This window comes from Orbicella franksi, chromosome 4 (genome assembly GCF_964199315.1).
Source record: "Orbicella franksi chromosome 4, jaOrbFran1.1, whole genome shotgun sequence".
NCBI lineage: Eukaryota > Metazoa > Cnidaria > Anthozoa > Scleractinia > Merulinidae > Orbicella > Orbicella franksi.
The window spans coordinates 14506745-14519860 of record NC_138148.1 but is presented as its reverse complement, the minus strand read 5'-3'; the positions used below and the strand labels follow the sequence as shown (position 1 = coordinate 14519860).

At 37.6% G+C, this 13116-nt stretch overlaps 1 protein-coding gene across 1 annotated transcript; it reads right to left on the bottom strand.

The window, feature by feature from the left end:
• Positions 1-2953: 2953 nt before the first annotated feature.
• On the bottom strand, positions 2954-6760 carry LOC145485536 (uncharacterized). The gene is made up of 3 exons (XM_081464196.1): positions 6753-6760; positions 4378-5574; positions 2954-3089 (listed from the first exon to the last, which is right to left on the bottom strand). Exons 1-3 carry the CDS (start codon positions 6758-6760, stop codon positions 2954-2956), a joined length of 1341 nt encoding a protein of 446 aa, XP_081320322.1.
• Between the last annotated feature and the right edge of the window lie 6356 nt (positions 6761-13116).

The following is a 13116-nucleotide window of genomic DNA, read 5'->3' as shown; positions in this document are numbered from 1 at the left end:
CTCTCCCCCTAAGAGTCAAATTCAGTTCCAGTGGCGGGAAATTACGATGGTTAATCGAAATTTCACCGGTGGACTCCAAATTCGCACTGGCTAATAGTCTTGCTTTTTCCCTAAAGCTCGCCGTTCAACATTTAGTATTGGCTAGGTTATGGCGTGAATCAAAGTGCAAAGGGATTGTTTTTAAAGTAGATCAATAAAATCGATTTGAATATAATGAAAAATAAACGAATTCTTGAGAAAAAATTGCGCCTTCTGGTGTGACTTAGCGAACTTTTCTAGTATTACGTTGCTCTCTTACTGTGATCTCAAACGGTACGTAGCAGTGCTGTTGACAGCCAAATCGGTAGAAAATTATCCATTCTTTGTGATATATATAGACAGCTACATTTTTCCCGATTGCATGTTATTCATCACTATTGGGACTTGTTTTGGGATGCATACCACGTAAGGTTCGAGAGAGATTACGTTTACGAAGCATCTTTTCAGCTTAGAAATCACCACGCCTCAAAATCCTCCAGATGATCCTATTCTAATAAAAACATCAAATAATTTTCATCATTAAAAGATAGTATTAAAAAAAGGTAAAAAAAGTTACACTTGTAAAACCTGGTTAGCTTCATTATTTTCTACCTATTTATCCACCTGTGACAACGTGTAAGATAGAAACTTACATGTAATGAGCTTAATTAATTCAGCTATTTTTCCAACTGCTTTAACTTGTGTTTTTAGTTTAAGCGTTTCATTCATGACTTGAATAATCTGAGTATTCCAACTGCGTTCCTCTGTGAAGTTTGGTGATAGGAAGAGCTGAAACAGCATTTGACCTTTAAGAAGGCCCCTGCTTCATGCATCAAATTGTCTCATTCCCAAAAAATTCTTACATTAAGTCGTGATAATATTGATCATAATAATAAGCAAGAGAGTTAATTGGCATCATTAATTCGTCGGCTATTTATTCACCTGCCTTGGCTTCTGAGCCACACAGGTGTTATTTACATAAAAATTGACAATCTTCCTTTCTGATCTGAAATAAATCAATCTGTAAATGAACACTTCGTACAGAACACCCTTGGTGCGAATCGAAGCAAGGTTTGTACTTATATTTAGCACGAGTTCCCGAGGTTATTCCGAGGTTACTCCGAGGTTACTCCTATGCAGTAACTGTTCACAAGACTTACTTATTCTAAAACGCATACCACTTGAGCGCTTAACCTAAAGTAATCCAAACGAAATCTGAATGACTTGATACAAGTGAACTCGAAATTGACCCTCTAAAGTAACCTCAAAATTGACCACAAAAAGAATACAACTATGCTCACTGGGCAGCCGGTGCCGGACGTTGACAGTCAGGAATTTACTTCCTCTTTCGCATGTAAACTGGATTGCAGCACTTTTGTTTAAAAGGGGATCTCTTTCTCCAAGGGCTTTGAGGTCACCCGAAGAATCTTTTGTGGCCGCATTTATCGATAGGGAGTAGGCGCACTTTTTCAGTTGTTAGACGTTGGCATTCTAAGGGAGGAAAAAAACCTTACTATATAACAATGAGGTGTACATTACTCTAAGCTAACGTCCTCTTTGGCATGTTGGCGCTTCGCTTCTTTTCCTGATTGGGCAATGGTCATCGCGAGTCTTGAAATTTATCTTGAGACGTGGCAGCTAAGTGAGTCCCTTTATGGGGCAAAGGGGATAGGGAAGCCCCTTGTGTTCAATATTTTGAGAATATCTTATGGTCGATGACTAAATTTTAAAGTAGCCTACGTTGCACCGAGAGAAGATATTTTCTCTTAGCTGTACATTTTGATCACGTTGCTCCATGATTTCTCCACAATCGATTTGCGCTTACAATGGATTTTGATGCTTTTAAATGCCAAACGCATTCTTATAATCAATGCACCTTTTATCTAGGTAAAACAACTGAAATCGCATTCAGAGCAGAATGGAATTTCTTCGCTCCTTGTTGGTCATTTTTTTCACGGCTAATACCTGCTACAGCCAGACGTGCAGATATGCAAATTGGTGGATTTCGTTTGACAAGCGGGGATGGTCTTATTGTTTGTTTGTTTTGAAACGGGATGAATTGTCTCTGGAAACGATCCGTGAGTAATGAGGAAGAAAATCAGATTAGCAATCGTCTTGAAGTCGACGCGTGCAATTCCCGTCTGCACGGGTTACATGCATATAACAGTATAACCGATAAATTAAATTAATTTGTTTTGCCTGTTAAACTGGATGTACATTTATAGCAACGTTAACGTGAGCGAAATTGAAATAGGCAAGAAGTAATGAATAATGAAAACAAGTCTTCTACACCGAAACGTTTCGCCACTGAAAGATGACGTCACAAGGACCTAAACGAGAAAGAAGAGTGTGATGCTCCGCTGCAAAGTTTGTTGTCTCGAAATAAACTTGTGACCAGCGCTTTCAGAAACAAATGATAAACGTTGAAAGCAATACAGAACACGAGTAACTTAATGAATAAGTGACTACATTGGTGAATAAAATGATAACTGAAATAACGGGGGAGCTCAATCGTAGAATAGTAAGTACAACTCATTTAGGTTTCTTCTCCTGCTCTCTCTTGCAGAGTCGCCATACAGTATTGGCTAGCTACATGTCGGTGTTGGTTTAGATGGAAAACGTTCCAGTCGTCTATTGTATGGAAACAGTTTTTGCATGGCATAAACAATAAAAGGCAGCTTTCCCTCAAAATTTATTTTGAGTGTGTTATTTTATAGCCTGAAATTATTCGCACGTGGTAAAAATGGTCGCGTCTTTTCAAACCTACTTGTACGTTATGAATTCAATTCATGACCTCATATATTGACCAGCTTAAAACGTTTCGGTGAATTTTGCAATTAGCTTCACAGTTGTAGTACCTAAATGTATAAAGAAACGAGCACTCCCTCTCCCCGTAAGAGTCAAATTCAGTTCCAGTGGTGGGAAATGACGAATGTTAATCGTAATTTGACCGGTGGGGTCCAAATTCGCACTGGCTAATAGTCTTGCGCCCGTACACTTCGCCATCTTCGTTTCTCGATGTATTCGATAACTTCTGCCCTTCTTTTTCCTTAATTTCTTTTACTTCCTTTCTTTTAAAACGGGAAAACCATAAAAATAACCACAAAATCAATATACTTTTGCTATATTTCGGGATTTTCAAGGATGAGACCTTTTTCCACCAAAAATCTCCCGGCTTCTAATTTGAAAAAGGAGCATATTCAGCTTAAGCTATTTAAATACTTTTGTCAACCGTTATTGGCTTTGATTAAGTCTAAAAGATTGCTTTCACAGAGTTAATTAGAAAATCTTCTCGTGAAATTGTCATATGCCACCATACATCAGGTTTTCTTATGGCACGTAAGTACCTATTATGCTGCTTAACAGGTGCATAAACGCTCCAGAACCCACAGAAATAGATACTCTCTCTCTTTTGGCAATTTCCTGCTAGAATTGGAAATTCAAGTATCTCTTCAGGCGTTTCGTTCTCGTTAAAAGTGGAAAGCATTCTCCCTCGCCTGGAAATTTGCGGCTTAGAGGGTGTGTCACACGAGACGGTAAGGAAGTTACATTATCTCTAGAAGAAACAAAACACAAACCGCGGTGATAAACATGGAACCAAAACGCATGTTAAACAAAGTTAATTTCCTTGACGTTTCGTATGTACAACATACATCTTCAGAAGTGACCGTTAACTAGATTACAATCGAAATCTAAACGCGAAGAGAAAGAAAAAGACTGGTATCTAATAATATGTAACAAGACTAATAGTTAATAACAAACAGATGAGTGGAAAAAAAAAAATTACCATAATAATAATAACAATACAAAATGCTAGTAAAGAAAAGTTTTTCACTGCCAACGTTTTCATTCAAGGCTGGCTTTAAATCACGAATTAACAATGTTTCCTTAATTTTACAATGTATATCTGACCTACCAGTTGCTAAGATATCAAAATTGTCCCATTTAATATTATGACCCGTGGAAGTAACGTGATCCGCAATGGTTGAGGTGTGACCGCTTTTAGCAAGGGCCTTAAAATGTTCCGTTTTTCTATCGTGTAGTCGACGCTTTGTTTTTCCTATATAAAAATCATCACAGTCCCAGCAGCTAGCCTTGTAAACCACCTTAGACATCTGAGAACGGCTGAACCTGTCCTTGTACGGGAAAAAAGATTTGATTCGGCGGGTGTTTCGGAAAATTATTTTAACGTTAAAACAACCATAAAACTTATAGATACAAGATTTAAGTTGCTGGGTAATTACTTTACTTTGGAACCCTAAAAATGGTAAAACAATGAAGATTTCTCTCTTGGGAACTGTAGTGATAGGGTCTTTAGGTTTGTTTTGATGTCTATTCACTACATCGTTCATGTTGTACGTGATGATACCATGGGGATAACCATTGCGTGACAATAGCTTCCTGAGATCATCCAAGGCAGCCTGTAATGATGAAGACGATGAACAGATGCGAAGACAACGATAAGTAAGGGTGCGGATGAGGTTTATCTTGTACTTGCGAGGTGTGAAGGAGTCCCATTTCGTGTAAAGGCCAGTGAAAGTTTTCTTACGGTAAATGGATGTTGAGAATGAATTGTTATGGCGTTTGACAAGAACATCAAGGAATGGCAGTTCGTGATCCTGTTCAAATTCAATGGTAAATTTGATGTTGACATGTCGGTCGTTGAGATAAGAGAGAAATTTAACAGCAGCGTCCTTATTGTCAAATAAGGTGAAGGTGTCGTCAAAGTATCTGAACCAAATGGTAGGACGAGCACTGTTATTCATCACCCACTTCTCCTCAAAACGACACATAAAAATATTAGCCAAGACAGGACCCAAAGGGGAGCCCATAGCAACACCATCAATTTGATCAAAAAACTGGCCGTCAAACACAAAATGGCTTTTCTTAGTGGCAAAAACAAGCAAATCCCTTAAAACAGGGCGAGGTAACTTGGGTGGATCAGATAAGGCATATAATTTGTCGAGACAGATTTGTATTGTCTCTTCAAGTGGAACGTTGATGAACAATGAACTAACATCAAAAGAGCACGTAAACTTGTTGTTGTGGTTGTACATCTTGGCCCATTCAGCAAAACTAAAAGAGTCCTTCACTGTAAACTGGTTGGTGGAGATAGGTTGAAGTACACGCACCAAATAAGAGGCAAGATTGTAATTATAAGTGTTAATAGACGAAACAATTGGACGAAAAGGGCAGCCAGATTTATGAACTTTGGGAAGACCATAGAGGACACCAGGAGTAGAACCAGAAGGCATTATCCTCTGAAGCGTAACTTCATCAATGATACCATCTCTTCTAAGTTTACGGAGATAGGAGATCAGACTGTCCTCTCTAGACTTCGTCGGGTTTTGTGTAAGCTTTTTAAATTTTGTTTCATCGGAGATCAACTGTTTCATTTTATTGAGGTAATCAAGTTTATTGACGATGACAACGCCGCTACCTTTGTCGGGTTTCGTTATTATGATACTGTCATCACTGCGCAAATCACTAAGGGCTGTCCACTCTTCTTTAGTGAGAATGCGCTTCTGCCGAGAGAAATCATATGAGTAGATGTAGCTGTAGGAAATATTTTTCAATTGACTCTTCAACCTGTCCTGGTTTTCGCTAGTCAAAGTGGGCCCAAGCCTACTAAGATCGCGGAAAAGTAGCTCAAAAGAACATTTGACATCATATGTATCGACCTCCTTCGGCGGCAGACAGAAACGTAGTCCTCTTGCCAAGACCTTTTTTTCGGCCTCAGTCAAGACACGATGCGAATAATTAAAGATGATATCATCGTCATTCAAGTTTGACAGCTGTAGTATTCCAAGTTTTCCAAGTTTTCCAAGTTTTTCAAGGCTAGCTGCTGGGACTGTGATGATTTTTATATAGGAAAAACAAAGCGTCGACTACACGATAGAAAAACGGAACATTTTAAGGCCCTTGCTAAAAGCGGTCACACCTCAGCCATTGCGGATCACGTTACTTCCACGGGTCATAATATTAAATGGGACAATTTTGATATCTTAGCAACTGGTAGGTCAGATATACATTGTAAAATTAAGGAAACATTGTTAATTCGTGATTTAAAGCCAGCCTTGAATGAAAACGTTGGCAGTGAAAAACTTTTTCTTTACTAGCATTTTGTATTGTTGTTATTATTATGGTAATTTTTTTTTTCACTCATCTGTTTGTTATTAACTATTAGTCTTGTTACATATTATTAGATACCAGTCTTTTTCTTTCTCTTCGCGTTTAGATTTCGATTGTAATCTAGTTAACGGTCACTTCTGAAGATGTATGTTTTACATACGAAACGTCAAGGAAATTAACTTTGTTTAACATGCGTTTTGGTTCCATGTTTATCACCGCGGTTTGTGTTTTGTTTCTTCTAAAGCTACGATGGCCAAGGAAAAAGAGTTTTTACATTATTTCTCTCCAGCTCATAGAATTACTTCGATCTCAAAACATCATCAAAAATGGGGTCATCATCTTAAAAAATTGTATAAATGACGGAGATTCAAACGCTGTTTGGCAGACGTCAAGAATGCACAAACAACCCTTGCAAGAATGGAACTGTTTGTGTCAATCTTCCAGGAAGTCATTGTTGTGACTGCGCAAAAAGATATTCAGGGAATTGCGGCGAAAAGGGTTAACATAACATCTGGAGAAAATGAAGATGATATTTATAAAAATGAATCGGATGACTGGCAAGCGGACTGACTGACTGACTGATCGGCCTTACTTAATTGTACCTTCCCATCTTAAATTTTTATTTTTATAATGTTTTTGCGAATTTACGCTTTTTCCGATGATTTCGATTGTACGTATATACTGTACAGCTGGCGAATTTATTTCAATAAAATTTCGTTTCCATGGTTTTCGTTCCTTCTCATATACGTATTTCACTTAGAGTCAAGTAAATTAGTTTGTGCAGAATCTACAATGTCGAAGGTTTTAAGCTCGGCATTGTATAGAACTGAAAGAAGTTTCCGCTTGAAGAAGTCAGGAAAATGCGTTTCTCTGAAAGCATTCTCACTTTTCTAATTACTCTTATGGATTTCTAGATATCTGGTAAATATCTAGTTTTGGGATGTTTATTACCTATTAAGATCGTATGACATTCCATTAATCATCGGTCTATTTAGTGCTATCTAGAACCTGAACTTGATGAGTGCGAGGAATAAGTTGAGAAGAAGTAGATGATGGGTTCAATCTATTCAAAATTTACTGATCAACAGACAAAATAAATTTGTAGTCCATTATATCGGCAGGAAAAATAAAGTTGAATTCCTGATTGTTGTAGTTTTCGTACATTTAAACATGGCAACCATCAACAAATTTGTTTGTAAAAAGCGTTGTATCACAAATCTTAATCTGACATTTAACTTCGTGGAAGGAAAAGGTAACCACAGCTGTCATCATAAGAATATGTTTTTGTCTTATTATTAGGGATATCAGGTGCGTATTTAACTTCCGTTAGAAACAGAAAGTTCCTATGTCAGAAAACAACCAAATTGAGGGGAGTGGAATTCCCTCCGCCTCGTTGCAAATCCGAGGGATAAAGATAGTGCGAATGAGGTGTGCGGTCCGCGACACGAAAGAGTATCACTTCATAAAATATTTGTTTTAGCTCGTTGAGCACCTGACCAAACTGTGGATTTCCCACACTTGTTTTGACTTGTCATTTGGAGCTACATAATAAGGTAACAACCGTAACCAAGTTCAATATACTCATGTCAGAAGGGCGATTTAGATTAATAAACCAGAATTGAAACAATACGACCCTATCATAAATTTTTCACTCAACACTACGCCACGGGGGGAAAACTTGAAAGAAAAAATAATAAGAATACATGATGAATATTATGGTAAGTCGTGATATATATAAAAAAGCATTCTAAAATAAATCCGATGTAGACTACCTATTATATTATGAATTCATAAAAGTGCAATTTACTGACCGCAAAACTTACAGTAATTATTTATTCATAGGATGAGCACGGGGATTCGTTTTTTACTCATTTGCACTTTTATGACTAAATTAATAGGATTTTTGTGGTATTTACCGTGTGTTTAAAGGAAGACTTCGGAATATCGAATCAATTTGTGTACCTGTCGAAGGCGTAAAATGTTAGTAGAGAGGTGACAATATGAAGTGTGGGAGTTAAAATTTTTCTTGAACTGCATGCAAAGTTATCTATTCAGGATATCATAACAATTTCTTGCTTTTTTTTCACTGCCAAGGTGAGATAGTCAAATCACGTTGATAGTGTCATTTCAGCTACCCTACCGCTTGATGACCTTAGTCGACAAGGTGATTTTCAGCACTATACAGGCAACACAGCATAAAAGAATGAAAGAACCAGCTGGACGTTATTTTTTCTTAACTCCCTTCTTCAAAAGTTTATGAAGATCAAAATTACAGAAAAAGTTTGCGTGAGTCGACGTTTGGTTATGCATAGAATTATATTACAATTTTGATCACAGAGACTGTATTTAAATTTTCGCAAATGAAGCATGTTTTCTTTTATTTTCTTTAGAGGTAAATTAAACCTAACATCAGGAATCATTCTGTAATGTAAAGAGACAAATTTAAGTATGGTGGGCTTCCGTTTTGTCTTTTAAAATTTTTGCTTTCGTTCCACGATCAAACATTCTCATTTGATTTCCCTATGGATAGTTAGCGCCCAAGAAAAGGAAAAATCAAGACAAAAAAAGTGAAGTGTCAGAAATGATGTTCTACAAGTTATTCTTTATTAGCAGCTGAGCTAACAGATCTTGTTCGGTGTCCTCAACTCTTGTTTCGATTTTGATCGATAATATTTTCATATTTAGTGGAATCCTCCAGAAAATGATAAATCGTTCTTGAGAATAAACAGTTTGACAGGCATTTTCCATATCGAGGAAATTTCTTCTTCCAAATTTGTCATTGACTTTAACTAGCTCAAGTTAAGAGATGAAGATTGATAATTTAACAAATATTGAAACAGTGTTGAGGCGAAGCTTTCAGATTTTACCGTTTTAATTAAGGAAGGTAAGGAGAAACTAGCGTTCGCTTTGAGCTTATCACTTTGCTAAAGAAAAAGAAATCTTCGTGGAATGACTTTAGTTTTGGCATTAGTATCTGTGATCAACCTCCAGTTTTGTACTCTAAATGGCTTCCGGCTTTTCAGCTGTTTTACCAGGTGAAATACAACTTTCTCTTTCTCTTTCTTGCTTTCTCAGCCTTTTGATACCATGCGTAAAATTAATCATCCACGACATTGAATATGTTTTTGTAAAACGCGAAAGGATCAAAACCTTCGAGAGAATCTGTTGTTGCTACCTTCATCAGGCCGTTCTACAATTCTTTACTTCGCGTGTTAAGAAGTCAAGACATACAATCATTTTGTTAAAGGCTAGTTCAGTCTAATAAGCTTATGTTTATTCAACTACTCGTTGCGTTCATGATACAACACGCAATAATCATGACAAAACATACAATAACAATTGAAGACAGTTTCATCTTGGAATTATTACTAAAGAGTCCTCAGAAAGGCCGCTAGTAATTCCTTGATAGTTCTACTATCCATACATCCAAGAAAATAAAAACGAAAAAAGGAAACCAAAAGTTAGGTCATGCTACGAATTTGCATCCATCATCTTACAATCCATGTTCAACTGGGATTTTCTCCTTTCGGGAAGACAAATGTACCTTGGCTTTGAAGAATAGCAAGAAAACGTAACAATATTGATCGAGTCGCAAAAAGTGTTAGCCCATGAAATAGGAAGGCTCGATTTCAGGTATTACCATAATTAAATTCATTCTTTGAGGGGACTACAAGTCGTAAAATCTTTTATAACAAACTTTACATCACAGCCACTTTTCCTCCTTGTATAACCACCATAGGTCTTGCTGTATTTGTTTTTAGTAGAATTCCTCTAGTATACTAATGCAAATGCTGTAATCCGATTGGCTGAGCCATTGAACATTATCACCATTAGCGTGCAATGGCTGGAGGTCGTCTAGGAAATGGCGCCGTTTTTTACGTTTTTCCAAAGTTTTGGAGGAAAATTTTGAGATTCCTGAGAGGTCTAAACAAAGGACATTTATGGTTTCTTGATTTTCAAAAAAGTTGAAATTATTGAAAAAACTGATGGGCGCGCAAACAATTCCAATTTTAAATGACAATTCAATCCAAGCGATCTTTTTCAGGCGCAACGTTTAATAATACGTCAAGAAATAATTGGAAACCGTTATTTGAAGTAAATTTTAGTAAGAATTCTACTTAAATAATTAGATTATTCGCTCTCGATTTCTATGAAGTGATAGTTGATTCGGCCTTCGGCCTCATCAACTATCACTTCATAGAAATCTCGAGTTCATAATCTAATTGTTAATCATGCTTGTGGTGTTCACTGCAATGTTCAAGCATCACTCAAACCTACAACCTAATAGTAATTGCGCGTGTGTTCCTTGGAAGATGGCATTGTTAAGCTGTACAGTGCGAGAAATTGAGTGTGGGGTTTTTCTTTGCTTTGTTTTATCTTAAGGTATCACAGAAGCAAAATTTGCGTTTTCAATCAAACTGAGCGTGTAAAGTATTCGCGCTATCCCTACAACAGTATACATTTTCTTAAAGCCCAATAGACACTGATTTCAGATAACTAGTTTATTTTTACAATTTTGGCCATTTATAAACAGAATGGGAGTTTATTCTTCCACGCTAAGACGTTTTGCAAGATGAGTTTATTTGACGACGCTTTTAATCAACACCCTTTGCTTTTCATCCGAACGTGATCTGCACATATTGAACTAAACAAGGGTGTCTGGGATTTGTATATTTTATTGCTTCGTTATTTCTTAATCAATTTTTTAACTTCAAAGTGGCGCTTTGAGCAAGATTTGTAATGCAGACGCTTTAACTCAAAAAGTAAGAGAAAAACTCAAATATCTGAGACACTCTTTTGGGATTCATCACATTTCTGAGACTGCAATGAAATTTTCCGTTTTTTTCTTTTTCTAGATCGGCCAATGGGACTTTTGACGCTTTTGGACATGATAACGGCTTGATAAAAACACTTGAATCAAAAGATCAGTCGCTCTGGGTTTCGGAAAGAACTACAGAAAGTAGACTTGATAGTGCCTGTACAAAACTGTACATTGCGTTATCGTAAATCAATAGTAGTTTTGCAATCGTTAATTTAGCGAAATCCAGCAGCGACGTTTTTTAGACGCGGACTGCAACCGGAAAAGGATCGGAAACAATTCTGGCGAACTTTGACGCGAATGGATCAACTGGAAAGTCGTCGTTTTAGCATTTTAAACCAACCCGTACCGATCAAAAAGAGTGGGCATCAGGGGTGAGAACTTTCAACTTGCGGTCACCGTCCGTTGCAGCCAAAGTTTGCTAATTAGGTGACGAGAAGAAGTTGACATGAAGTGTCACCAATCTAGCGCCTTCCGTTCTACTCTCAAATTACTTTTTGCTTTATATCTCCTGAAGTAAAACAGGTATAAAAATAGAATTTTCAGAAATTGGTAGATCTTTATTTTTCATATTTAGTGTGAGAATTTCAGAAAATCAAAAAAATTTTGCTTTTTTCCTTCTGTGATAACTTAAGAATCAGTTAATCTATTCCTAAACCTTGTTTGATGAGGTTTGGTGGAAGGTTGCCATGATAATATATATGACGTCATGAAGAGATCAATAGTCATGAAGAGATCAACTGTACAGTCAAGATGAAATTTTTCCTTTTTTCCGTGGTCACTCTCTACTGACGGCGGATCTGTGTTGGAGTCAACGCAGAACAGCAAACTGGTGGGGCTCGTTTGACAAACAGGGATGCTCTCAGTGTGGATCCTCTATAGAATACCTCAAGGGGTTTTATAGCGGAAATAACAAGCGTAACGACGACCCAATTACTTTGCTCGAAGAAGGAAGATGCTGCAGGGCGCCTCCGCCAAATCAAAACAGAGCGTCTACTTGTTCCTGGTGGGGAACATTGGACAAGTGAGTGTCTCTTCCCAATCATAGGTACTTTGTATAGACCACCTCGAGCAACTACCGGTTCATTCCTCGGCCACTTCCACATAAGCGCCGTTCAACATCGGGTTTTACAATCAGGAGAATGAGTTAAGTGAAGAAAAGCCCTTAACTCTTCACAACATAGAGGAAGGCCACTACTGTAAGCCTAACAACCTGGCAAATAGCTATCTACGCTGTCATGACCACGACGTTAGCAAATCATTTGACAATAAAGGTTTGAGTAAGTGTGATAGCGACCACTACGTGGCGGGCGTTTACAGAGGAGGCTGTGACAAGTTGTATCGTATCGAAAAATTCAAATACTGTATGATGCATGATGGCTGCAAGATAGCAAACTGGGGAAAGCTTTCGACCAAAAAGGCTGGGTCCAATGCGATTCATCCAAACTATATCACTGGACTTTTAATGAGTAATACCTGGGGTAAAACGATAAGATCTTCCTAATAGAAAAAGCCAAGTGCTGCGCGGCTCCTGCTCCATTTCAAAACACGCAAGCAACTTGCAGAGATTCTAATTGTGGGACGCTCTCGGCAAGTAACTAATCCACAAATACATCAATCAATCAATCAATCAATCAATAAATTTGTTAATTAAAATTACATCTTGTACATCAGTTTTGCTACTTCAGATGTCTTTCCTTGTAATAACACAAGTGAGGACTCACTGTGAAGGGATACATTTTCTAACAAACTTCTCTTTCATAAGAACGAATAGCTTGGCGGTGTCCTACTGGATATTTCTTGAGAGGCCTCTAACGAACCAATGATGCTTGGTTGCATAACATCGAGATGGGAGAATGGGGCAAGCCGAACGGTTTTCCAAATAGGTATCAACAGTGCTATAACGAGAATGTCGGGACCTCGTTTGACAAAAGAGGACTCACTCAAGTGTCAGAGAGAAGGTTACTAGTTGACCGGAGTTTACAGGGGAGGATGCAACTATCTGCACTGTATTGATTCTTCAAAGGCTGCAAGATGAACGTTGGTGAGTAAATTATTCCTGATAATCTAACTCTATCAGCACGATAAGATACTCTGTTCAGTCCATCTTTCCTAATGCAAAGGAAAAAAAATCCTGCGAACAAAGC

What these genes read in the sequence shown, in the direction of transcription:
- LOC145485536 (XM_081464196.1), bottom strand. An exon ending in TATCCCCATGGTATCATCAC is followed by an intron (nt 3,090 to 4,377) that starts GTACAACATGAA and finishes CCGTTTTAAAAG; the next exon opens with AAAGGAAGTAAAAGAAATTA.